The sequence below is a fragment of the Alligator mississippiensis genome, chromosome 5, assembly GCF_030867095.1.
Source record: "Alligator mississippiensis isolate rAllMis1 chromosome 5, rAllMis1, whole genome shotgun sequence".
Taxonomy (NCBI): Eukaryota; Metazoa; Chordata; order Crocodylia; family Alligatoridae; genus Alligator; species Alligator mississippiensis.
Window position 1 is genome coordinate 179,880,791 of NC_081828.1, and position 26,511 is coordinate 179,907,301.

The 26,511-nt window shown below is 41.5% G+C and overlaps 1 protein-coding gene across 4 annotated transcripts in view; it reads right to left on the reverse strand.

The window, feature by feature from the left end:
* FAM171A1 (family with sequence similarity 171 member A1) overlaps nucleotides 1–26,511 on the reverse strand; it is a 130,301-nt gene that overhangs the window by 23,096 nt on the left and 80,694 nt on the right. For 3 of the 4 annotated variants that reach the window (XM_019498013.2, XM_059729044.1, XM_019498015.2), the window contains 3 exons: nucleotides 20,900–20,992; nucleotides 11,635–11,793; nucleotides 2,067–2,243 (listed from right to left, as the gene is read on the reverse strand). In XM_019498013.2, the coding sequence (XP_019353558.1) occupies nucleotides 2,067–2,243; nucleotides 11,635–11,793; nucleotides 20,900–20,992 (429 nt within the window). The remainder of the gene's footprint in view (nucleotides 1–2,066; nucleotides 2,244–11,634; nucleotides 11,794–20,899; nucleotides 20,993–26,511) is intronic. The other variant, XM_019498014.2, reaches the window with a different exon arrangement.

Here is a 26,511-nt window from a genome sequence, read left to right on the forward strand (position 1 = left end):
ACCGTTCCTTGGATGTTAGTACAGTCAGCGCAGCACACAGTGGGCTTGAAGCTACTGTACAGTCAGGTGCAGGGGGGCTAAATGAGCCTCCAATCAATGCCAGAACTAGAAAGAAGCAAAGGGATTTAGAATTAACTTTGCCCCCTCCCTTAGCTGTACAGAGCAAATGCTGGCCAGCTGAAGGAGCCATAATGACAATGTCTTGAGCACCATATCCAGATAGCTTTGTGCTGATTGGGATGATTCCCTAGGAAGTCAACTGTTTGTCTTTAACAGCATCATGATGCTCCAGCCATGACCTGCTAGCCAAAGTCCTATCTGTGGCAAAAGGCAGCCAGTATAGAATCAGCCCCATGATGGGAGTCTGGCTAGTGGCACTGGTTTCCCCATTCAGTGGCAGCCACTGGACACTGCGCATTCAGGTCCTTACATGCAAACGTAAAAAGAGCATACCACAATAAGAAACAGGTTTTGCTGTCCCTTTGCTAGGACATGAACTTTTACTCATCATAAACAAATCAGATCTTAAATCAAAATCAGCATCACTTAAAAGTAATTAGCAGCGAACCATGCCAGAGTTATACTTTAGACTGGAATGATCAGGCATGGACAGCCTCTTGTGGGGAAAGTGAATATGAGCCAGCCTTCCCATTCTTCCTTTGAAAAAGTAAAAACAAAACAATCCCAAATCACAACCAAAATAATTTTCAGGAAGATCCTGAGCAAGTGAATGTGATCGCCTGTGTGTCAACAGAAGATTCTAGTTTTCCTGACAGGAAGCCCTAAATCTCACTCCATTCAATTGGTGATGGGTTGGTAAAAGCATTCAGACACATCATTCTGCATTAGAATTCACAGGTTATTTAAAGTTTTTCCCATAACATCTTGACAACTCCATCTATAATAATACAGATATTTTATGGTTAGGATTATTATTTGGGGAAAAACAAAACAAAAACCACACACACACAGACGCACGCACCCTTTAGTAAATAGAAGCAAGAGATAAGCAAAATTCTCACCATAGAAAAAACACAATGGTTTCATGCCAATTCTTCTAAGAACTTCTGCAAGATATCCTAACTTCATTGAAATCTTTCACCAGCCAGGGGCATATGATTTAATTCTTTCCAGTGATCCATAATTCTTGATTTTCCATTTTTCAAATATTTCCTAATCTCTAGCTTTCTCATCCATTCTCCTGTCTTCATCTGATGTGTTCTTCACAGGCCAATTAAGTTATTCAAGGTGAAATTCATCTCTGAGCAGAGGGCCAGCTCCACTCTATGTACAATGCAAGCCTTGTTTATACCTTGAAAACATAAGGGCGAAAGAGGCAGATACCTTGTACTGATGCTCAGTACAGGAGTGAAATTCCCCCTCAGCAAAAAGCAGCAGAAACAATTCAGTGCATTTTATGGCTTAGGTTTGTGAGGCTCCTTAACGTTTCAAAATGTTCAGATAACTTTTATATGCCCATGGTTGGTTTTGTAATTTCTACAAGTGTTTCTTCTCCCTATTATATTACTACTTGGCTCTTATGAAGAGCTTGTCATCTGTGAAGTTCAAAGTGATTTACTAAATTGGTATCAGTATCTCTATTTGATATATGGGGAAAACAAAGAGCTGAAATATCTTATCTAAGGTCATCCAGCAGGCCTACGGCAGAGCCAGGAATAACATTCAGATCTCCTAGTCTAGTAAGTGGCATTGCTTCCCAGTCCTTAGGTGAAAAAAATTCCTGGAAGATGTTGAAATAGACACTGCTGGAGTGCAGTTGAGTGTTTATGCAAAAATACTGAATATTGTTAATATTCCTTTTGCAAATACTCTGAAGTTTGCATGAAATGCTTTAACTAGAAACAGAGACTTTACGCAGCTAAGTTACATTTCTAAAAACTAATCATCCAGCTTTACCAGTAACCATTTTTTCTATTTTCATATAAAGAAAGAAAACAGATTTTTGTATGCTCTAAGGGGAACCCAATAACAACACATGAAAACCAGCAAGAAAACTAGTTTGAGAAATTAAACCACATGCAAGACAGTTACCAAGAATTGCTTACCAAATTTTTGGTCAAACTTCCATGCTGGAACATGGGCATTGTGCTTCAGGTTGCTGTTTGCTGGCAGAGGCACTGTTACATAGATGGGGCCATTCACTGGGATTGCAGTCCCGTCACTGTTGAGCAAATGAACACTGACTGCAGTAACAGGGGTAAGGTCATACCTGGTGTTATTTCCTATCAAATGAAAAAACAACTGAATAAATATCATCCCAACGTTCCAAGTTACATGTTTCTATTAAACATTATATTCTGTACTATTTGATGAAAAAATGGTCATAAAGAGAAAATAAAATTAAACTCATTTTCAGGTATTGCAAGAAAACAGACATCCCATTTTCTAAGTTTCTCAATCTAGGAGAATTCTGAAATGCAGTTTCCCTATTTCAGACCACTAATTCATTTCATATAGGCAAGCACAGACACACATTGGAAATAGCTTTTGATCACTACTGATCTGGACCACATAAAAACAGTGACCTAGAACCATAAGACTGTACATCAGATATACACCAATCTCTGAAATCATCCATTCTGCACCGCAGAAATGCTACAGTAAATAATTAAAGTATCATATAGATTCATAGATGCTAGGGTCAGAACGGACCTCAACAGATCTTCAAGTCCAACCCCCTACCTAGGCAGGAAAGAGTGCTGGGGTCAGATGACCCCAGTCAGATGCCTATCCAGCCTTCTCTTAAAGACCCCCAAGGTAAGGGGGAGCACCACCTCTGTTGGAAGCCCATTCCAAATTTTGGCCACCCTTACCGTGAAGAAGTTTTTCCTGATATCTAGCATAAATCTGATCTCTGTCAGTTTGTGACCATTGTTCCTTGTTACCCCAAAAGGCACCCTGGTGAATAGAGCATCTCCGATCCCTTGCTGTGTCCCCCTAATGAATATGTAGGCGGCCACAAGATCACCTCTCAGCCTTTTCTTGCAGAGGCTGAAGAGGTCCAGGTCCCTTAGTCTCTCCTCATAGGGCTTGTCCTGTAAGCCCCTAACCATACGAGTGGCCCTCCTCTGGACCCTCTTGAGTCTATTAACATCCTTCTTGAAGTATGGCACCCAAAACTGGATGCAGTACTCCAACTGCAGTCTGACCGATGCCGCATAGAGGGGAAGTATCACCTCCTTGGATCTATTTGTCATGCATCTGCTGATGCATGGTAAAGTGCAGTTAGCTTTGCTGATGATTTCATCACACTGACGACTCATGTTCATCTTGGAGTCCACTATGACTCCGAGATCTCTTTCTGCTTCTGTGCTGCTGAGAGGGTCACTTCCCAGCCAGTAGGTGTGCTGGATATTTTTAGACCCTAGGTGCATCACTCTGTACTTGTCCTTGTTGTACTGCATCCTATTGTGTACTGTCCACTTTTCTAACCTGTCCAGGTCTGCCTGCAATTGTTCCCTACACTCTGGAGCGTGCGCTTCACCCCACAATTTAGTATCATCCACAAACTTGGACAGAGTACACTTCACACCCACATCCAAGTCACTGATGAAGACATTGAAGAATACAGGTCCAAGAACCAAACCCTGTGGGACCCCACTACCCGCCTCTTTCCAGGTCAATACCGACCAGTCTACTACCACTCTCTGGGTGTGACCGCTAAGCCAATTTGCCACCCACTGGACCATGTAAACATCTATGTCACAGCCTCTTAATTTATTTATGAGAATAGGATGAGATACCATATCGAAGGCCTTGCTAAAGTCCAAGAAAGCGACATCCACCTCTACTCCTGTGTCTAAGCATTTTGTGACTCTCTCATAAAACAAAACCAGATTGGTCAGGCATGATCTACCTGCTATGAATCCGTGCTGGTTTCCCTGCTGCATTATTTTTCCCGCTGGACTGCCACAAATATGATCCTTCATAATCTTTTCAAAGACCTTTCCAAGGATGGAGGTGAGACTGACTGGCCTATAATTACTTGGATCCTCCTTCCTCCCCTTCTTGAAAATAGGACCACATTGGACCCTTTTCCAGTCCTCCAGGACCTGAGCCAAGTGCCACAAGCGCTCAAACAGCCGTGCCAGTGGTTCTGCTATGACACCAGCCAGTTCCTTCAGTACCCTTGGATGAAGCTCATCCGGGCCTGCTGACTTGAACACAATCCAGTCCATCCAAGTAACTCTGCACCAAGTCAGCGTTGACAGTTGGTGGGCTGATGTCTCTCTGATGTCCATCTAAGAGCCCATTAGGAGACTTATCTTGAGCCCTGTTCAGGAACACTGAGGCAAAAAACTCATTGAATAGCTCAGCCTTGTCCCCCATCTCTGTCACTAATTGCTCCTTCTTGTTCAGTGTCACAACCCAAAGTTGTGATTTTTTGTTTGTGTGTGCTTCGGCACTGCTAAATTATTTTTCCTGCTAAATTGCAGCTTCTTTGCACGGTGGAGTTTTCTGCTGCAAAAGAGAACACCGGTGCAACGGAGAATTTCCCGGCAATTTGAAGCTTTCTTTGCATGGTGCATTTCTTTTGCATCTAAGAAATGCACGGTGCAAGGAGTTCCCACCATTTGTATGAGAATTCGTGCCACATTATTGGCCGGTTCTAACATATGCACACGTGGCGGCTAGCGATTGGCTTGCTAGCCGTATAAAGAGCTTGAGTGGTTTCCGCCCAAGTTGGAGAACTCCACGAACACCAGGAGAGAGAGAGAGAAAACCTTCGCCTTGCGTGAAGATCTCTAAGCGCTGCGGATCCTCACGGACCCAACACATTTCTTAAAAGGAAATAGAGGCCTGACCGAATCCACGGAGCTTCAACAACTCCGTGGGAAAGAAACGACCGAACCCACGGAGCTTCAACAACTCCGTGGGAACGAACGAATACCAGCCTCTAGCCTCTCCCTGTCGCCGATAAATTCCTAGACGTATCCCTTCCTGTACGAGAACCTACCAAACCCACGGAGCTTCAACAACTCCGGGGAAAAGAACGAATTTGTTGTAGTCCTTTAACGAGGATTTAAGCGGAGCTGTACCTGGAAACTGTCCAGCCTACACCATGACCATCTTTGGTGTAAGTAAACAATCTTTAAATCAACCACTACGCGTCTGTGACTAATTCTAGCTCGCCTCCGGTCCTCTCCGACCCCACGTGCCCGGGCTGCTGGCCACAGCCCGCGTGCGCAAAGACGGGCCGCGCCTCGCTCCCAGCCCGCACATTCAGTAGTGGTCCTATGCTGCCCTGCGCCTTCCTTTTACTTCCTACATACCTAAAAAAAGATTTTTTGTTGTCTTTAATTTGTGTTTCCAGCCTCAGCTCTGTAGTTGCTTTGTTTTTTCTAACTGCCTCCCTGCAAGTGTGGGCCAAGTAGGTATACTCCTCCTTGGTAGCTTCCCCCTGCTTCCACTGCCTATATGCAATACAAATACAACAAATAACCGTGTCTAGTAGAGTCTGTTCAAGAATTTGGTGTAGTCTGATGTATGCAGGCAGAAAGGCCGAGTTTCGTTAGATGGTAGTTACATTTACCACATAACAGCACTTAATTTACAATGAAAACATATTTTAGCCATGTTGGTAAAAAACTCAATACTGTACTGAGGAATACCTCTTCAGATTGATGCAAGTTGTCAGCTTGTCAGAGAAATATAGTTCTGTTAACAAAGCATGTCAGTACCTGATCACTTTGTTTTTGCATGTATACATCCCCAGGGATGAGAGTTATCCTCTAAGTATTTATGCTGGATTTTATAAACATCTGAAATGTAGGCTATCTATTAGACAGCTTCTAGTTCTGAATTTTGCTCTTTTTGGTGCCAGTGTCTTTGTAAATGTGATAGCTAACCTGTACATGTAAAATAAATCACCCACTGAAAAGAGGGAGTTATGGTGAAGATTCCTTTGCCTCCTTTCTATTTATGTTAACACTTCATGTAATAGTTCCAGGCTGAAAAGTTTACATCCTAAGGTGGCAAGCATATTCCTTAAATCTATTGCCTACAACAACAAGGAACGTGTTAGCTATCACCTGATCCACAAAATCTACATTTTCATATAAAAATTAAGTTTCTTGCCTGCGTTGTGAAAGCAAATTAAATGAATGCTTATGAAAGACACAGCTGCTATGAATGGGTACACATGTACAAAGATTAAAATTGGAGCAACTGCAATAAATGTCAGTTTGCATTTATTTCTTGTCATTTTTTACACCTGGTGACCTGTTAAATGCCCTAGAAAAATCTATAAGGGAAATCCATTATAACTTTGAATCTACTCTTTACAAAAGAGTCCATAGCAATAGCTGAAGTAACACCACAATTTGTGGGTATTTTGTTTCATTAGAATACGGAGAGTATTGTTTTGTTTGCTCAAAAGAATTGGATCTTATGAAGCCGTCTTACCACTCCACAACATGGTGTTAACACAAACATTAAGCCAAGGCTCAAAAGGCTTTTTTCTTGCTCCTAAATGTTTTATATAATTTTATGTTTATAATACACTGATTTGTGCATTACATGTTAATTGTCCCATGTTACTGTCCCAAACAGACAGGCAAAATTCCTTGAAAATCACCTACTGAATTTAAAAGGATATTTTTTTTTTTAGTTAAAACTGCTATGAAGCTACAATGTATACACACCAGACAGCAGGGTAAATATAGTTAAACAATGGGAGGATATGTTCCTAAATACTACTGGTCTCTTATGTAAGATAAGAACTTAGCTGAAACTGACAGCAAACTCTGTTCAGGAAGAATCTATACTTCCTACAGAAATTACTGGCTTGTCACTTGGGATTAAGTAATTTTCAAGTGACTTTTTTGGTTTTTTTCTTAAATATGAGAATTAAAAAAAATGAAATAATCCCCAACAGCTGGTAGTCTCATCTTTTACTCAACAGTTGATAAACCTAAGGTATACTTAACAAAAATTTCAAGTGAGGAGCTTTAAATACTAAGAAAGTAATACCACACTTAGAAAACGTGCACTCTAACATTTCTTGAGGACAAGAAAAAAAGGCCATTTAGTATTAGTAGAGGACATTTTACCTGATCTGTAATTTTGAACCTTATATCTTCAAACTCCCAAACCCTATTTCTTTGGAGATACCTAGGATACTTTTGCATGATGGCTAACAGCTCCCTCACACTCGGCTATAGGAGGTTTCCCTTTGAGTGGGGAGTCAAAGGGTACAAATGGGTATGCCATAAATGGGGTACTGGAAATATGTATCTAAGATGCCTCTATGAGGTACAGGAGGGAATCCAGGTAAGTTGTTCTGCATGGGTCCTGTTCTACAGGAGAGCCACTTTTTAGACTTGGAGATTACGTCACTCCTAGCAATTAATGCTCATACAACAATCCTCTCTTATTAATTATTATTTATATTACCATTAGGCCAAGAGTCCTTGTCACAGACCAAGATCCCCTGTGAAACATACTGGACAAACAGGGGGGATAAAAATGGTCCCTGTTCCAAAGAGACAATAGGTAGATGCAGACAGACAGAGGAGTATAAGGAAACAATGGCTGCCTGCAAATGTTTTTTAAAAAAAAGTGCTTTACCAGAAGCAGCAGTGCGTTACTTCAATCCAGCTCTGCAGCATCTGTAAAGATTGGCACTTCAGCAGGGCTTTTAGCTAAAGCCGATTCATTCAGCTATTAAATAAAAGTGCCAAAAAAGCCCCACTAAAGCAAATGAGCTCTACAGACTCTGCAGAGGCGGCTGGAAGTAACATGCTGCCTCTTTTGGGCATGCATGGGGCTTAGCATGGGAATGCACACAGTTTAAATAAAGCACTGTTTTTTGGGGGGTTTTTTTAATGTCGGCAAGCACTCAAAGAGACAATTAGTAGACAGCTTGAAAGGCAGCGGTCACAGAACACTGTTGTCAAGTATTTTATTCATTCACGGAAAAGAAGAATTCTAAGAGAAATGTGTAAACAGAAATGAAGCTGCCCAAGTATGAAGTGACATAAGAGAAGATGTCTATAAGAAAGAAGAAGTGTATATGAGAATTTAACAATTCAGTGACACAGGCTGGCATCCTGAGTAGTTTAGGAAAGTGGACAATACTTGTCAATGAATGAGAGAGCCACTAGATTGCAAGGGGCCTGGAAAGTGAAGCCTGATGTGATAAAGAGGAAGCCAGTGGAGAGATGCAAGAGATGGATGACACTGGCTGCATCTACATGAGACATTGGCTATGCAGTCGTTACTGTGGTGTGGGACAACAGCCCCAGGCACTGCCATTGTGGAGGGAGAAGGAGCAAAAGTAGCCCCCCATCTCTTCTCCTGCAATTAGCATGGTGGGAGCTGATGCTGTCCTAGGAGTCACGTGGCTGCCCCAGACACAGGGCTCTGCTGCTTTGCCTCTGCTCCTGAGCATCAGCGCCTCCTCCCTTTATGAAGTCACTCCACGTGTACATTTGCTGCCCAAAGATGACCATGGTCAACTGTGTTAAAAGCAGCCAAAAGGTTAAGAATAGCAAGCAATTGTTCCAAGATCCGGCTAAGAGGAGGTAATCAGATCCTCTGTCAAGATTGGTTTCAGCAGAGACCAAGGACCAGATGCCAGATTGGAAAGAGCCTTGGATGGAACTGGAGGAGGGGAACTACAGATAGTTGCTGGAGACAGGGGTGTTAGCAACTGGAGTCAATTAGGAGGGGAAAAGCAAAGACAGTTGAGACTACAACATATCTGAGAAGGGAAGGAACTAGGGATGGGCAAGACATTAAAGATTACTATATTTATTGTAATCTGAGACAAGGTCCTCCCACCCACTCACAACAATCCCCATAGGGGAAAAATAAAACCTCATTTTAGTTTTGAGTATCTGCCTGGAGCAGGTGGAAGCTTAGCTCTGGCTTTGGGGCCCTTGGCTTAGAGATGAATCTGGAGCTTGCCCCAGGCCAGGGTGGCTTATGTGGCAGAGGAGCTTACAGAAGGAAGAACATGGGGGAAACTGCACAGCGGATGCAGGCAATGTTCCTTCTAAGGTGTAGCAATCTGTGAGCGTGCCACTTTGGTCTGTGAGCACGCTGCTTTGGTCTGTTCCCGAACTGGTCCTGCTTCCCCCTTTAATATTTAATATTACACTGTGTACCAGATGCAGTCTTTAATATTCATCTCAGTCTATTTATTATCTTATTAGATGTTTTTCTTTAAAGGCCCAATTCTGCTTTTAATTTGCATTGTTGTAAATAATAGAAGAAACTAGCTGTAATACCCACATGCTACCTTGCAGTCATGTCTATGTGGCCAGGATTAAGACTTAATTAATCCTTAAATATGGGCGAGCAGTTGAGTTCTCTGTCTTCAGTTACCAAAGAGCTTTGTCTCCAGTACCTTTGTTGCATGAAGTGTGTGTACCTCCCTGTCATGTCTCTTGGACCCACATGCAGGCTGCACTTTGCCTGCTCCCCGCCTCTGTGCCTCACTGCAGCCTTTGAAAGTGGCGTGGCGCCATGTGCGCCCCGCCGCTGGACACATCAGGTAATGAGGCACATGGCATCAGTTTCAAAGGCTGCAGCGAGGTGCGGAGCAGGCAGAGCGTGGAAGACCCGTGGGGCTGCCGGGCTTTGGTGCGGGAGCTGTGGGGCTTGCGGCACAGGGATGAAAGCCAACATTAGGGTGAAGCCGGTGGGGCTCAGGGCGAAGCTTGCCTGAAGGGGCTGGGGACCGGAGCAGTTCCCTGGAGCCAGTGGAGCCCGTGTGGTGCCCGGCTTGGTCCCAGCCCCTGCCTTGCCTTGGGGAGGAGCCGTTGCCTGCTCCGTGCTGTAGGCATGGAGGAGGAAGGAGTGGGGGCAATGATTGCCCAGCCCCTCACAGGCTGCTTGGGCCAGGGCTCTGCTCTCCCTCCCCACGGAAATGCCAGTGAGGAGCAAAGTGGAGCAGAGCAGCCCCCGTGCAGCCGAGTAGTAAGTGTCCCGCGCCAGCCTCGGTGCGTGGCATTAAAATGTTACTGCGTGGCAACATTTTTTATTGTGTGCGGCCGCGCACGTGCACAGCTTAGAGGAAACCTTGGATGCAGGAGGCTCCAGAGACCCATGGCTTACTGATTCTGGAGGGAGACCAGGGGGGTGGGCCGTGCAGCCTGCCTCCTACCCTGCTTGCCTTCAGCTCTAGCTCTGGAATACAGCCCCTCCGCAGCCAGGCCCAGAGCTACTGCCACTGCTTCTTCCTGTTCAGCTCAGGTCCAGGGCTGGGGCCACTGCCACTGATGACTGCCCCAGAAGCTAAGTGGTGAGGAGTGTAGGGAATAGGGGTAGCAGGTACAAGCATGGGGGGGGGGTGACAAGTGACAGTGGAGGCAGGCACAGGGGACAGACAGCTGGGGGGGTGGGATAGGGGACAGGTGGCATGTGCAGCAGGCAGCAGAGGGGAAGCAAAGGGATAGGGGTCTAGCCCCTTGCCCCCAGCCACTGCTTTGGAGGGATGGATTTAAGACAGTGCCCCAACAATTAGATTCTATATATGGAAAATTATAACAACTTAATACATTTTCCATGTGTAGAATCTAATCATTAGGGGGTTGCCTTAAATTCCAAGTTGTCTTGGACTTAGGTAAATACAGTAATATAAGGAAGGAGGGAAGAGTTTGCAAGAGGGAGTTCAGGAGATAAGATAAGATTGGCTCCTTGGGGCAAACGGAAGGGTGAGAGGAGAGCAGATAAATTACTGTGTTCACACGAGGGAACAGAGACTGAGGGGAATTGTATTTTGTCAGTTATTTATGGAAATGTTGGCAAGATCACTCACATACACTGTATGCACTTGAAACAATATTTAAAATATCCTCTATTAACAAGCAGAAATAACTGCAGCCTGAGAAGACTAGGCAAGAAAAGGAAACATAGCAGCAGGTGATTCAATTTAAGATTTAAAATGTAATAAGACTTTGAGTTCAATGTCTTGTGGACATGTTTTTTGTAAGAAGTTTTTATATTTTTTCTCTTTGTAGTAAAACAATCTGTATGGCTTTTTGCTGAAGCAGAATCCAAAATTATTCTGTATTTACCAAGACTATTGAAACAACTCTTTGTTGGAGCACCAGCACAATGTACAATGTTAAATCCCCAGAACGTGGGCATTTTACGTACTTCCAAACAAAAGAATAATTAGGGATGACTAATTCCGCAGCATCTAAGGAACAAATTCTCTTCCACCCTTCCCACATATCAGGGTTTTATTTTTTATTAAAACGGAATAAAAATGTAGAACTTAAAAAAACCCACTCAAATTGACACACTTGAAGACAGGTTACCAAAGGAGAAGTGTAAGACGAAGTTGTTTTTTCCACCAAGGTTGATGCATGCCAAACTTTTTTTCTGTAGGGATTATGCAAAAGGGATAAGAAGACTTCATTATCCATATGGATTTAGCCCTTGACTCCCATAAAGAGACTGCCAACAAGGGGGCCAATTAGGGCCACCTGCACAGGCATGTTGTCAGGCTGACATCTGCCTGTTGGGCCTAGGATTTTGACAGAAGTGCAGCTTCCATATTATCATCAGAATTAAAGATGAGTTTGTTTGTGGAGACAGAAACAAATAGTTGGTAAATATATATATCTCCCCACAACCAGTATAAAAAATACTCAAAGTTACCTGTTCCATTTCCATCTGATCCTTGTAGATATGGAAAACGGTCTACTTCCCAAGGTGAACTGGCTGAAGTTAGAAATGCTGTCAGATCACTATAGCTGGTATTCTCTGGCAACGTAAGGGCTCTCCTCTGAAACTGAACTCGAGGCTGGCCCCGTGCACCTATGAAAGTTAGAAATGACATTGTATCTAATATGACATTATAGTCAATGAGCATAGCCTGTTCATGATTTCATATCAGGGGTCCCCAAACTGTGGTACACAAGACATCTCTGGGGGGTACATGAAAGAAATTGTGTAATGGTAGATTTAATTTTCATTATAATAATCATTCACATTTAAGAGGTTAAAATATAGAACATGTTGGTAGGGGTATGCGGGCAGCTGGTAAATCTGGAAGGGAGTAAGCAAAAAGAAAAAGTTTGTAAATCTCTGGTTTATATAAATGCACTTAATTTTTTTTCATTCATACAAGCTTCCTGAAATGGACAGAGGTAACAATGAGTGACTATGAAGACATTAATTGCAACATTTATGCATTTACTCTGTAATTGGTGTTATTTGCTACACAGTGTAGAGCAGTGTTTCCCAACCAGTGTGCTGTCAGAAATGAACAGATGTGCCGCGGAATTTTGCCATGGCAATGAGTTGCAATAGGTATGAGGATGGGGAATGCCTTAACAGGTGTGCCATGGAAAATATTTATTAATGCAAGTGTGCCTTGGGCTGCAAAAGGTTGGGAAACACTGGTTTAAAGTCACATTTTCCAAGGCACTTACTGCAACTTAGACTTTTTTTTGACAATTTTACTCCATAGATTAATTTTAAGTTTGATAACAAATAATGGTGAAACTAAGAATGTATTCAGAGGAAATGTGTGTAAGAGCTAAGGAAAATCTGTATTCACCATCTACATTGCATTTATAGTTATTTCACATGAAACAGACAAGCAAGCTTAGGGCCTCATTATACTTTACACTGTGAGCTGATCAAATGTTGATGGATGTTAATGCTAGCTTGAATTTGGCACAGTCACACTTTAGGTCAGCTGGGACTTGTAGGACTGAAAAGTAAGAATCCCCCTCACATTCCAGGTTTCCCTCCTACCCCCATCCCCTAAGGTTCCTCACTGCCTGTCCCCCGTGTTCCCCCTGACCCCGCTTACTTGTGGCTGCCTGTGCTGTCTGCACCAGGAGAGCAGACAGGGAGAGTTAAATTGCTTGGCTGGATGCTGATGCCAGGCTGCTGTTCTTTTTTGGTTGAGCCCGGAACAGAGAGAAACAGCAGCAGTGGTTACTAGGCAGGCAGGTTAGCCCTTTCCTGCTTGCTCCCCAAGACAGACAGCAAGGGCAGCCACAAATAAGCAAGTTGAAGGGAGGGGTGGAGGGGTGGGGCAGTGAGAGGGGATCTGGGGTGCTGGGGGAGGGGAGGGGCAGGGTACCTGATCTGGGCCAGTGGGAAAAAAGGAGGTGGGTGGGGCTACCAAAGTGTAGCCTAGAGTTGGTACACCTTAGGCATGGCATGAGCTGGGTAACACAGATCAGAGATAATCCAGCCCTGCAGTGACATAACTTTGAGCCACCTGAGGACAATCCAGGTGTTAAGAGCTCCAGGAACTGCCAAAAATTACCGCATAACAAGGCCCTTAGTCTAAAGCAGCAGTGTTCAACCTCCAGCCTGCAGGCCAAACCTGAATCATTAATTGACACAACACTGTTCCCCATGGGGAGTTGTGTGGGCTGGCTTGTGCAGCACAGGGGGTTGGGGCCATGGCTAGATCCAGCACTTTGGAGCTGGGCCATGGCCAGATCTGCCATGCAGGGCTGGGCCAGCAAGCTGGGTCACTCCATTGTTGGATCCAATTCACAGAATCAGGCTGGCACATCAGATTGCACCACTGGACTGATCTCACATGCCAACCTCATGCTGGATCTGGCTTGTGGACTGACCCCATGTCACTCATCCAGCCCATGGGGCTAGAAGGATGAGCACTACTGGTCAAAATCCATAAAACCATTCATGGGAATTAACTAATTAACTAGTTAAAAAGTTAAAGAAATGGCTAACTTTTAATTTTAATTAGTTCTAGTTTAAAAAAGGTTAATTTTTTTTTAAAGTATAAGTTAAAAAAATGAAATCCGTCTTTCCCAGAGTTTTTCCTGACACAGCCACTCTCTAGGACTTACGTGGAATGACATTTCTTTATTGAAACTCTAGGACTTTTGTTTGAGAGACAGATAAAATAGTGTGCCTTCCTATGAGATATGGTCTCTTAAGAACTACAAGTCCCAGAGTTCCTTAATTCATGCTGGCATTTTCTGTGCATTTGCAGAAGTCAACAGGGCAGCCAGTTGGCTGCAGGAGAGGAAACAAGCACAAGCAAGCAGAGGCATTGATCCCAGTAAGAGTAGGAGCAAGTAGTGAGGATAAAGCAGATGATGACTTTTTAAATGTTAATTAAGATCAGAACCAGCAGCCCAGGGCCCAAGAAGTTGAGCATTACTTCTCATCTGTGAGAAACTTATCTGAGATGTCACCTACTATGAAAAAGCTATTAATCTTATATAACACAACCATTCTCCCTCATCTGCCCATGTAGAGCAATTGTTCAGTAGTGGGGGCTTAGTTTTGCAAGACAGAAGAGGAAAATTGTCAGGTATAAATTCTGAAATGCAGCTTTTGCTGACGTTCAATAAGAATGTTTAAATAGTTTCTGCTACGCAATTGAACATTCTTTTTCTCATTTAAACTGATTTTCTCATTTCAGTCTAATTTTGATTTTCAGACACTTTCATTATTTCTAATTCAGATGTATTTCATACCCTTTTGTTACCTTTTGAGCAATAAAAATTGTAACACCAGAGGTTTTCTGTGGAAACAGCTTTCATTTGTCACCTGGCTATGAATATCTCCTTTCTGTTATTCTGGTATACCTATATGATGCATTGACTTTTACAAAGTACTTCACATGGAGGGGGTGAGAAGATCTAACATTACACAGGTATTCGTAAATTGATATTCTGAAAACTGTATGACAAGTATAACATTGTTTTCAGGCAAAGCAGCGTGAATTCCAAGTAAATTAGTGTGCTTCTGTGGGCTTATGGAAAAGAAACCCACTCATTGCATTTGAAAATGAAAAATGATGCTAAAAAGCAATTGACCGTGTTTCACACATTTCTCATGAATCAACTTAACTTTTAACTAGTTACTCTCTTTTTAACTTACCTTTTAACTAGTTGAAAGTGGAAATATTTAACTTTTAACTTAACTCAAGTTAATTTTAAAGGCTGCTAATGTTTAACTAGTTACATTTTTCATAAAATTTTCCCATGACTGCATAAAAGGCAATCACTTAGTAGGCCAGGACTGTCTACTGATAGTTTCAATTAATTTGATTCTCAATTCCCTATTTTCTTTTGCTTTTAAAGCCTTGATCCAGTCATGGGTGCTGAGTACACGGGGGCCTGAGGGCTCTGGCCCCCCTCGGGAAGAGGGTCATCAACTGAAATGCGTAAAACTTTCCACATGTCCATCATTTTAGCCTCTCCCCCTGCAAAAATTAAAGTTGGCACCGATGGATCCAGTTACCACCTTGTGCCATAATATCATAAGGTTGGCAAGGACTGTGCTATAACAGCCACTGGCTGGTCAAATCATTGTGCACAACATTACTCGGTATAATTTGCTGAGGAAAAAAAATTGAGGATTATGATGCATGTAACAAAAATAAATATGAGCAAGACCATTGTAACTGGTTTTATCCAAACAAATTTAGCTATATGAACAGCACTTTGGTTGGTGATTTCTGAATGGGTTCAGATAGCAGACAATTTGCTATAGTTAAGAGACAGCAAATAAAACACTAATCTGGAACTCAGGAGACTGGAATCTTTTCCCAACTCTGCCTCTGACTTGTTAGGGGAATTTGGATATGTCATTTCACTTCTGAGTTTCAGTTTTTTCCATCCATCACATGGGAACAGGATTGTGCTTGCATCCTTTGTGAAGTGCTTTGAGATCTACTGATAAAGACGATATGAGACTAGATGGCAGCTTTAGGAGCTCTGTAGGCAATGAATCACTCACTATTCTGTTTGGAGGAAGAAGCCCAGAATTCACACTGCTTTGCCAATGATTTGCTATAGATAAACAAGATCTGGTCACTCAGGGTGAAAAATCACCAGTGGTAAGGTGGGTTAGTTCAGGGACTACCCTACCACTGGAGTTATGCAAAGGGCCTGTGCTAAACATCACTGCTGAAGGAACTGCATCCCTTCTGTACCACAGTATAGGTCAACATAGCCTTCCAGAAGTAACTGCAATGAGGGGGCAGACTGCTAAGAATTCACACTGATCTATTGACCATCATACCCTGATCAACTGGCTAGAAGAGCCAACAGCTACAATAGTGCTAATCACTGGCTCAAGCTTGGGTGAAATTGAATTTCCTATTTCTGCAGGCTGTAGTACAACCCCAGATTGCTAGACTGTGTGTAAGATTTCATCTTTATCTTTTTATGTCAGCATGTAAATTATTAACCACCAATTACATTTTCTAGAAAATCAACACTCACAAACTGAAGATTTTCTATCACAACATGATTTAAGGGAGGTTAGTATAGTAGTTTTTATGTTAGTTTCCTATAAACATCTGGTTTATGAAAACAATAGCTGTTTTTGATAGATTCTCACCACTAACTACATTTTGTAGCACAGAACAAAACCCTATCTGCAAGCCCCTGACAACATACAAATGAAGATTTAAACCAAAAGCTATTCTCAAGGGCTCTTTGATATTCAAATGGATACACCCAAAACCCACATAAAGTTAAGAGTCAAACAACTCTGTTCTTACCGTAAATTATGACTGTCAAGTTCCAAGATGCCCACATAGGATAGCTGGATTTTTTTTCCACCATCCTATTTCAGAAGTTTCATGTTGGTGTCAAGTCAACAGAAAACTGAGCCAGGGGTTAGGATTCAGGCTCCTTATTATTTTACAACTGCTTATGTCACTAACCAGGAGACTAGTCCCGTCTATTTCCCTGAATTATTTTTCAGAAAGTCTTATTACAATGATGCATAAAATCCCACATAACATAAGCAATACCTCCAGACAAAAACTGCAACACACTTAAAACATATGTATCCAATGGTTTAGCTTTCATTTGTTTGCCAAGCAATACAATGAGGATCATATACATTAAACTTATATTTGTGTAATACAATTTAATGAATACTTTGAGGGTTTCCTTTTCTGATGCTGAAAGAAAAGATCTAATAGTGTTTATAACGTGCTGAAATAACTGAAGCAGTCTCTTAAAACAATCAGTATCCTTAAATGCTTAATATAGCAGTCTAAAAACATATTTCTGGAATGGGAAGAAATCTCTCGCAGCCAGTTTCCAAGCCTAAATGGAAAACAACATTACAGGCTAAATAAATTAACTACAATGAACTCAAGGGAAGACTTATATCCCTAGCGCTTTGCAATATAGTAGCTGCTGAACCTCAGGGACAGATCTGTTCAAACTTTCAGGAATGTTAGCCTCAACCACAATGTTTCATATGTCCCTAAAGGACATAATAGCAAACAAATAGAAAAGAAACCCTGCTAACAAACAACAAAGAAAGCAAAACTAGGATTCTCTCTCTCTAAACAGTTCATTGTAAAACTGCAAAATTTTTGGCTGTTTGTGGGTATAAGATTAATTACTCAAGTTGCCAGATACCAATATAATAATTCTGAAGACCTATGTAATTAAGAATTTAAAAGAAAATAGTTCTTGTTGAACCAATTAGCACATTAATTTACTGGGAAGCCCCGCAATATTCATTTAAGAAAACTAGGTGTTGAATAGTTTTTGAGGGAAGAGTGCTGCCAACTTGTCATACACAGAAACTATATTTCTGAAAGAAGAAAAAATAGTGAACCTCAGTTCTCTCAAACAATAAAGATAAAAGTCAATATAAACTCAGATGGTCTGGCTAAGCCACAGGACTGATGAATTAAGTACGCTGGGAAACCAGCAGGCAGTAAGCAAAGTAATTTAAAATACACCAACTACCCCGCACTCCCTTCTTCATGGATGATTTTTTAGTGCACATGTATGAATTGTCTAAATCAGGGGTGCTCAACTTCTGGCTTGCAGGACAAATATGGTGTGAGAAGCTCTCCATGGATTGAGAAATTTAGTGGCAGTGGAGCAGTGGCAATAAATACGGCCACCCTCCACCAATGCACTGCATAGCAGGTTAGGGCCAGGTCACCCCTTCCCCTCCCCACTCCCTGCAACACCTGGATCAGGCCAGGCCAGGCCCCTCCCCACAGGCTGGATGGGGCTGGGCCACACTCCCTTTCCCCCTGTGTGGCTGGCTCAAGCCTTCTTTCACCCCTTCCCCCTGCAGGGCCAGGTTGGAGCTGGGATGCTGTCTTTGTGTGTTTGGATGGGGCCCTGCCGCAACTGCCCCATGCCCAATCAGGACCGTCAGCCAGATCTAGCCCATGGACAGTCTGGGCACTGCCCTCTAACCCACCAGCCAAAAAGGTTGAGCACAACTGGTCTAAATGCAGAAAGTGCTATGAAATAAACCAAGGCAAAAATTTATAATGTGCTTGCTTATCTGTGCTTATCCCTGTGTCCATACCCTGAGTATATAAAAGGTGAGTAAGCTACCTTATTGGGAGCTGATGTTTTCAATGTTTTTTATTCTTGAATTATCTTTCTGACCTTAGAAAGATTTAAGTAAAGAAATCAGTTTTCTGGGCCTTGTAAAGGTGTGATTCTTCCTAAAATGAACCTATACTCTATTGAACCTTACAAACACCCATGTCAGCAAACTGACTAACTATATTGCTGCAGGTGCTAGCACACTGAATAGAAGCCATTGCCTTTACACCTCAAGGAAACTGGTGGACTGGGGAAGCTGTTGAAAACTATAGGTACCACACTTGAATTGGTGTGTGGCCATCCTTAATATGACTACAAAGCCAAAACTTAGTATAATACAGGAAGGAATAACACTGGTGATTGTGCTTCAGTCTATGTAAAACATATGAAGCACAATCAACCCCAAGCACTTTTGTAAGGAGGTCACTGTAAGAAATGCATTACCTATGCATTAGTGGAGGAGAGATATCTTTACTTTTGATTAATTGAGTCCTAAATCCAGCTTGTTAAAAAATTGGTATTTTTCACCTTTTCTAGATGACCTGACCCTACACAGCCTGCATGTGTCTGTGGTTGCCAAGTTTCAACCTCACAATGGCTTTGAGAGGATGAGTGGACTGTACCGTTACCATGAGAATGGAATCAGCCAACTTGGTTTTGACAAGCTTCTCAAATATAATTACTTGTACACCTTGCCAATTATTCAGTGGCACTGGTAACTGTTGCACAGTGTAGGATCTTCCATCCATGGGATCAGGGCTCTAGACACCAGGATTCCCAAGTCTGTGTGGAGTCTTAATGAGCCTAGGTCTGCTCTCACTTTTATACTGGAGTGAATCCTGATACACTCTTCAGAAGTGACTGATGTAAATACAACTGGTATAAGTATGAGAACAATCAGGCCATACGAGCTGTGACGGAGGATTTGTGAGTCTTGGTAGGATTTCTTTTTTTTTTTTTTTCTTCATTTCTTTTACTGTAACAAATATAGGAGTTGGGTCTTATATTTTATGGGATGGAGAGTGTATGGGAGAAGGAAATATTCTTGTTATCCTAAGAGAAGGAGGGAGGATAATTCATGTAAACAGTTTTTCCTCTGAGTGAGTGTATGAGAGAGAATTGAGAGCCAATTCTTAGGGTCTGTAATATTTTGGATAATACAACACCTCTTTCCTGTACTTCAGGTATATCATTCTAATTTAAAGGAAGTACGGGGTAGCTGTGTACATTCATTCATAGAAGCAAGACGGGTTGTGGCAGATAGTGTTTGCATTAACATCATTTAACAAGCCAACTTTATTTCTGATTTAGAAAATACCAAAGGAGTGTCGTAAAGCTTTTAGATTCTGGATTTTGCAGGGGAAAAAAATGTAGTTGTATGGTGAACTGTATGATGTTAGCAAACTTTCAATAGAACAGGAATCTTTAATATGTCACAATAATAGAGTAATATTCTAACCAGTATTTCATAGTTTATCTGATAGAGCCCCTTGTGGTTCAACGTCTTCTCCAGGCCAAGTAATTTACAAAATTAGATTCATAATGTCAGCTCTCCAAGTGCAGAATGTACTGCTGCTGGATTTGTTATACAGCTCTTTTTGACAGAGCTCTGTTATACTGTTTAGTGCTTTTTCAGTTGTAGTCATATCTAGTGTTCACACTAATGAAAAGCCTATTGTGTCTGGATGGTTTCTACTCATAAAAAAGATGTCAGGAATATTCCCTCAGATAAAAGAAGAAGGTCATCTTGCATGATTATGGCAAGTAAAGAAAGTAACACTCCATGGTTCATTAACTTTCTGCTATAGCCCAAGATGATGATATTTATAAATCAGATTAAAAAAAACCCATTGCATAATTTATGCATAGGTAGGGTTACCCAGAGAGAGGCAGAAACCCTTGCTTTAATTTAAAAGTGAGCTCCTTTGAGCATCTAAGAGCTTCATTAAGAGATTCACCTGAGCACAACAATTTATTCTAACAAATTAGAAATAGGGTTAATTTATGTCACCCAAGTAACAGACATGTGGTTGAATTAATCAATGTACGATAGTGCTTTAAGAAGTCACAACACTATATTCACTTGCATTTTGACCTTGTGAAGGGCTCTCCCTGCCCCGGCTTTATTTTTCAGATTAAAAAATAAAAGTAATAAGCAGTAAACAATTTAGGCCAACAGAAATTGAATAATGAAGATTGGTGAAATTATGTTAGATGATGTAATAAGCAGCCAATAAAGAAAATACTTTCTCTAGCCAGCACAACAAAATGTAAAGAATTTTGAGAATTATTTAGAAGGAATGTTAGGAGATAGGCCCATATGTACTGAAATGCTCACTGATTTGGTAACAGGTTCCTAACATGATTTCCCTGGCTGAGTAGACAGGAATGTTTTGCTATCAGTGATGTAATTAATCAAATTAACATTTATTAAAGTGAGGCCATAGGACATGGACCTGGCTTTACACCATCCAGGGAAATTCTAACATAATGGGTGAATTTAACAGCAAAGTGAAAGGGACCGGGACATCTATTCTTTTGTTTTTTTAAATAGTTTTTTTAATTCTAATGTCAACCTCTAGAAACAAACCTACCTTGAAACCCTGAGACAATCTGTACTACATCTTCATAGACCATCAGAGTAGCAGATCGTTCAGGAAGAAGGCCAAGGCTCAGTGACGAAAACACTGTGGAAGGTAAGTTGTTTAAGTGGGATATATTTTCAATTTTTACAAAAAATAACACATTTGAAAGATTTTAGATTTAGATAATTCTCGTACACAAAAAGGGTATTTTCTTGTTACTCCCAGAAACAGCCAACCCAAACTCCTGTAGCTACAGAAAAGCAAATGTCTGCATTCACAAAAGAACCCATCTGTGTCATACACCATGCGCTTTATTGACAGAGTGATTTGTCACTGATCTAAACAATACAATTTCACTTTCAGACTCTTCTAAAATGGAAAGCACTTGAGAAGAGGCATATTCCAGATTATGGAACAGAGAACTGTGGGTCAAGAATCTTTATTCCCAGTCCCACTGACATTATGTAGACATACGTAATACACTAATTCTGCCTCTGTTTAAATCAATTTTTCTATGACTTACCTTAAAGAGACACTGACTGGATTAACTCTTGAGATGCTTAGGTGTAAAGAAATGTAAAAGTATTGGGATGCTTCTCTGTTAGCATTGGTAGGTCTAAAGTCTGACCTTTTATTTGTCTGCAAAATTACCCCAGTCTAACTCATGACTACCCACCCTCTGTGTAACAAAGGTATTATGGGCTTGCCTACGCCAGGATGGCAGCCAGCCTCAGCCACAATGCTTCCAAGCACACACCAAACATGCACACAAGCATAGCAGAGACTGAGGTATTAAGACCTTAAAGATGCCCCAAAGCAGCTTTACTCAGCCTATTTCTGGGTTTGAAGTCTATCTGTAGGAGCAAGTGGGTGGGGCACACTTTGGAACACTCTGGCCAGGGCATATTGCCTCAGCACTGTAGACAACTCCTATATGAAGCAAAACAATATGATTCTAGAATACAGTATGGAAAAGGGGTAATATGCAGGGAGTCTGTTGCAGGGGATCTATACCCACTATGCTGGAGGGGAAGTTGGGGGGAGGGAGAGGGGAAGGGCAGGGAAAGTATATCCTGTATGCCAATCCCTTCTGCCTAGGGAACCAGGGATATGTACCATAGCTACTTAGCATACTTCAGCCCTGACATCATGACAACGATAAGGAGCAGTTCTCCATCCACTCCATGGCTGCAAGAAGAAGAGGGGAGGAGGAGAGGGAAAGAGGAGGAATTCCATGTAGATTGAATATTTTTTAGGCCAGGGAATGTGTGCATGTGTTTGGAAAGTGCCTAACACATTTTGGAGCTATCACGATCTGAGGAAGAGATTTTCAAAAGCAAAGCCCCCTTAAACTTTTACGTGCTTTGGAAAACTCCGCCTGAATTATTCCTCTAAAAACTTTATAGTAACAAATCAGAAATCTGTACTCTAGATATCCATTTCAAGTCACTCATGCACTTTTTAAAGAGCAGTAATTTTATTTTTAAATTAGGAGAAATATATAGATAGTGTTGGTTTAACAAATATTAACTTAAAAATTCCCCATGAGCACATGTGAGCATTAATAAATCACACAATAATTACTTAAACTATAGCTACTTTATAAAAGAATTTACTTTTTAATATTCTGCATATCAAACTAGAATTTTAGCTTAGGGAACACAGTGAAACAGCTAAATAACAGGTAGTGTTAAAGGGTTCAATTACAAAATCTGTTTGTTTTTACTTCAGTAATTTAATTTGCAGGAGTGAAAGCCAATGTAATTCAAGCACCCTAGGGAGCTGAATACAAGAATACATGCCAATGTTTTTTCTATTGCATGCTGGGCCACAATACATGAATAGCCTTTGAACTTCTTTTGTGCTTTTTGCATAATCATTACTCAACGTGACAAATTCAGGGAGCAATAGATTTTGGGGGTACAAAAGATTTTTATGATAATTTGTAACACAGGCCAGAGGATTTTCTTATATTAATATAATCTTCCAGTAAAACAGCTGTGCTTGAACTAGTGTGGATACTTTTCTAAAAGGAATGCCTTGTAATTATGCTTAATAGACAATGATGGAGACTTTACTATGACCCTTAGTAAGGTGTTCCCATGCCTAATTACATAATACAATGTCTGTTCAAAAAGTATCGAGACTGAACGTGTATTTGTGGTACAAAGTATTGGGTGGGGAGCATGGCTTTGCTGGACACGTCTGGGCATGCTGGGACTCCTTTGGACAGGTTTGTAGCTCCTGGTGTTTCCCCAGTTTTCTGTGGCCAGCGGTTGAAGTAAGAATGTTTGTGTCTCACGTCCCCTTTCGTTATGTCAAAGTACCCAGGACAGTGTGTGCGGATTAAATTTTACATGAAAATCGGGTAAATGGCAAGTGAAACATTTGAATTACTTAAAATAGCATTTGGTGATGACACTATGAGCCGTGCAAGAGTTTTTGAATGGTATCATCGGTTTAAAGAAGGACGATCATCAGTCAAAAGTGATTAGCGTTCCGGATGCCCTTCAACATCACAAAATGATTAAATGTGACAGCGGTTCGCAGTTTGGTTCTAAATGATAGGTGACTGACTGTCCAAGAGATAGCAGCAGAAGCTGGAATTTCTGTTAGTTCATGTCATTCAATTCTAACTGGCGATATGGGAATGAAATGACCAGAAAAATGACCAGAAAAGTGGGTGTCTGACTCTTGGATGTTTCACCACGACAACACACCTGCCCACTCAGCACAGCTTGTGAAGCAATTTTTAGCTAAATTTTAACCAAACACCGTATCCCCACAAGTGCCACAGCCTCCATATTCACCTGATTTGGCCCCATGCAACTTTTTTATCTCCACTGAACTAAAAAAAAACCTTGAAAGGAAGAAGATTTTGTGATTTGAAAACCATAAAACAAAATACGAATGAGCAGCTTTTAGCAATTCCACAAATTGCTTATCAGAGGTGCTTCCAACAATGGCAGAAACGTTGGGAGAAGTGTGTGGCTGTAGAAGGAGTTTAGGTTGTAGCCATGTTGGTCTAAGGATATAGGCAGACAAGGTTCCTTGGGTGAATTTGATATCTTTTATTAGACCAACCTAAATGGTTGGAGAATAGTTATTAAGCAAGCTTTCGGGTTCAAAAACCCTTCGTCAGGCTAAGGAAGCTGCAGCAGTTGGTGTGTGCTCTTCCTGGATGGAATGAAAAGTAAACAAGCTGTAGAAGGAGTATATTTTGAAGGAGATTAAGCCGAAACCCCTGTAAATAAAATATTTTGTTTCCTACAGCATCAGTCTTGATACATTTTGAACAGCCCTTGTACATTAAAAAATTGTGCTTTATCTTTTAATTGTTTCTTCTTATACATTTGTCACTGTTTCTTCTTATACAACCACTGTTTCTTCTTATACATTTGTCACTGTTTCTTCTTATACAACCACTGTTTCTTCTTATACATTTGTCTGCTAGACTGAGGAGCCCTCCACTTTCAAATTCTGTTCTATTCCACTAATTATATCCAATAATCCCAGAGACATATTTTCTAGGATAAGAGTTCCATTACCTGTAAGTGTGGCCATCGTTCTTCATTCCCAGGCCCATACCCATTACAAACTCAACTGTTTGCCTTCACTGAACTTAGCAAACAATTTAGATTCCTTGCGCAGAGACCCATCTATCTTACCATTTACCACTCTCCTAAGTCTTGTCTCATCTACAGCCTTCTCCAGTAATGATTTTATGTTTTCTACCCAGGCACTGCAAAAAATGTTAAAAAATGAAGGACCAAGAACTGACCTTGTGGAACCCCACTAGACATCCAGTGATTCCTAACTTCTGTTACAAGGAGACATATCATTTAGCTCATTTTAATGTGTATTTCTGTGATGGAAAATCATCATTGTTGCTCACGATATTGAAAATTGCCAACTCAAATGCCTTACAAAAATCTATGTACGTTTTACCAGCATTATGACTAATTAACTAAACTAGTAAGCTTGTCAAAAAAAGATATTACGGGTCCCTCTATGCATACAGGTAAAGGCACAATGGGATCTAATGTGCAGTTTGTACAATCACACCTCCAGCCATACTACGTGTGCTTGGCAGGACGCGTGATCATGGAATTGCACATTAGATCCAATCGCACCTTATCGCCGGTGTAGGAGGAGCCTGATCCTGGGCTCCCTCTGCACTGCCTAGAAGCAGGCTCCTGCAGCTGGGAACACCTTCAGCAGTGGTTCCCCACACACCGCTGTGACTGGGAGATGCAGCTGCTGTGATCTCCCAGGCCCAGGGACTCCATGCAATTCCAGGCCTGGGAGACATAGGCAGATGCAATCTCCCAGCCCCAAGGGCTCCACATACCCCTGCCTGGGTCCCAGCAATGGGAGGTACACTGCTGGGAACCAGCATTTGCAGCTGTGAGACTCTGGGTCCCAGCAGCTGTGGGGTGCTGCCAGATCATAGTTGGCAGCAACTGGGGATGAGGTCCCCTCAGTTGTGGGACTCCCAGCCTCAGCTGAACATGGTGTATTCAATGGTATACTCCACGGTCATCTCCAGTTACAGGGGAGACCCTGCTACACATGTAAATTAAAGCTGGAGACCACCCAGCTATCAAGCTAGTATACATTTTTTGAGGTCTAACTTTACAGCTGTTTGGACAATTTTATGGCATGACGGGTACTTTGCATGTGTAGCTGGTTTCATTTAGTTGCACAATCTACAAGCCAATTGTGCAATACCTGCACCAGGTAGAGGGGACCCAAGTTATTTTGATAAGAATTACCTGCCACCTACCCATCCCAGACATGTTCCCCTGCTTTACTGTTTTATTAATCAAATTCTGTATCATTCATTCCATTATTTTGCCCAGGGACTACATTAGATTGATAAATATATAGGTACCCAAGTTTAGCTCAAAAGAGAACCTTGGACCCAGAGACATCCTCAACCAGTTCTTCTAAAACTCTTGAAAGCCAGTTACCTGGACCTGCCCATTTAAAAGTGGCTAGCTGTAGTTGCTGCTGTTTAACATCATCCTGAATAACTTTTGGCAAGGAAAGTATTTCATCATCATGTCATTAGAATACATCATCTGTTTTTATCCTCAAATGCATAACAGATTTCTTAAGCATTTCTGCCTTTTTTTTATTATTACAGGCAATGCCACCATGTCCATCTAGTAAACTAATTAATGTCCTTTTTAATGCCATGCTTTAATTCTTCATATGCTTAAGCTCCTTTTTATCATATTTAACTCTGCCAGCCCTGGGGGGTTTTGCCAAGGGGTAAATACCATTAACATTTCCTCATACAAATGGCCTAGAATAAAAGTTAGTTGTTTGGGAACTTATGAGAAAAAGAAGTGAAGATATGTCAAAAGAAGAGACTCTTCCCTTAATTTTGAATCTCCACCATTAGTGGAGTCCTACTAGAAGGAGACAGAAATTTTTGGACTTTAAAATAGGTCAGCAGGCAGAAGGCTGCATTACGCATAGCATTTTATCACACAGTACCTTTCATGCTCAGGACAATTTACAAGGTCATTAAAAAGCACCAATTTACATAAAGATAACAATGCCTAGACAGCCAAGAATATCTTCTATTATTCGTGTAGTAGTAGTTCAAGAAA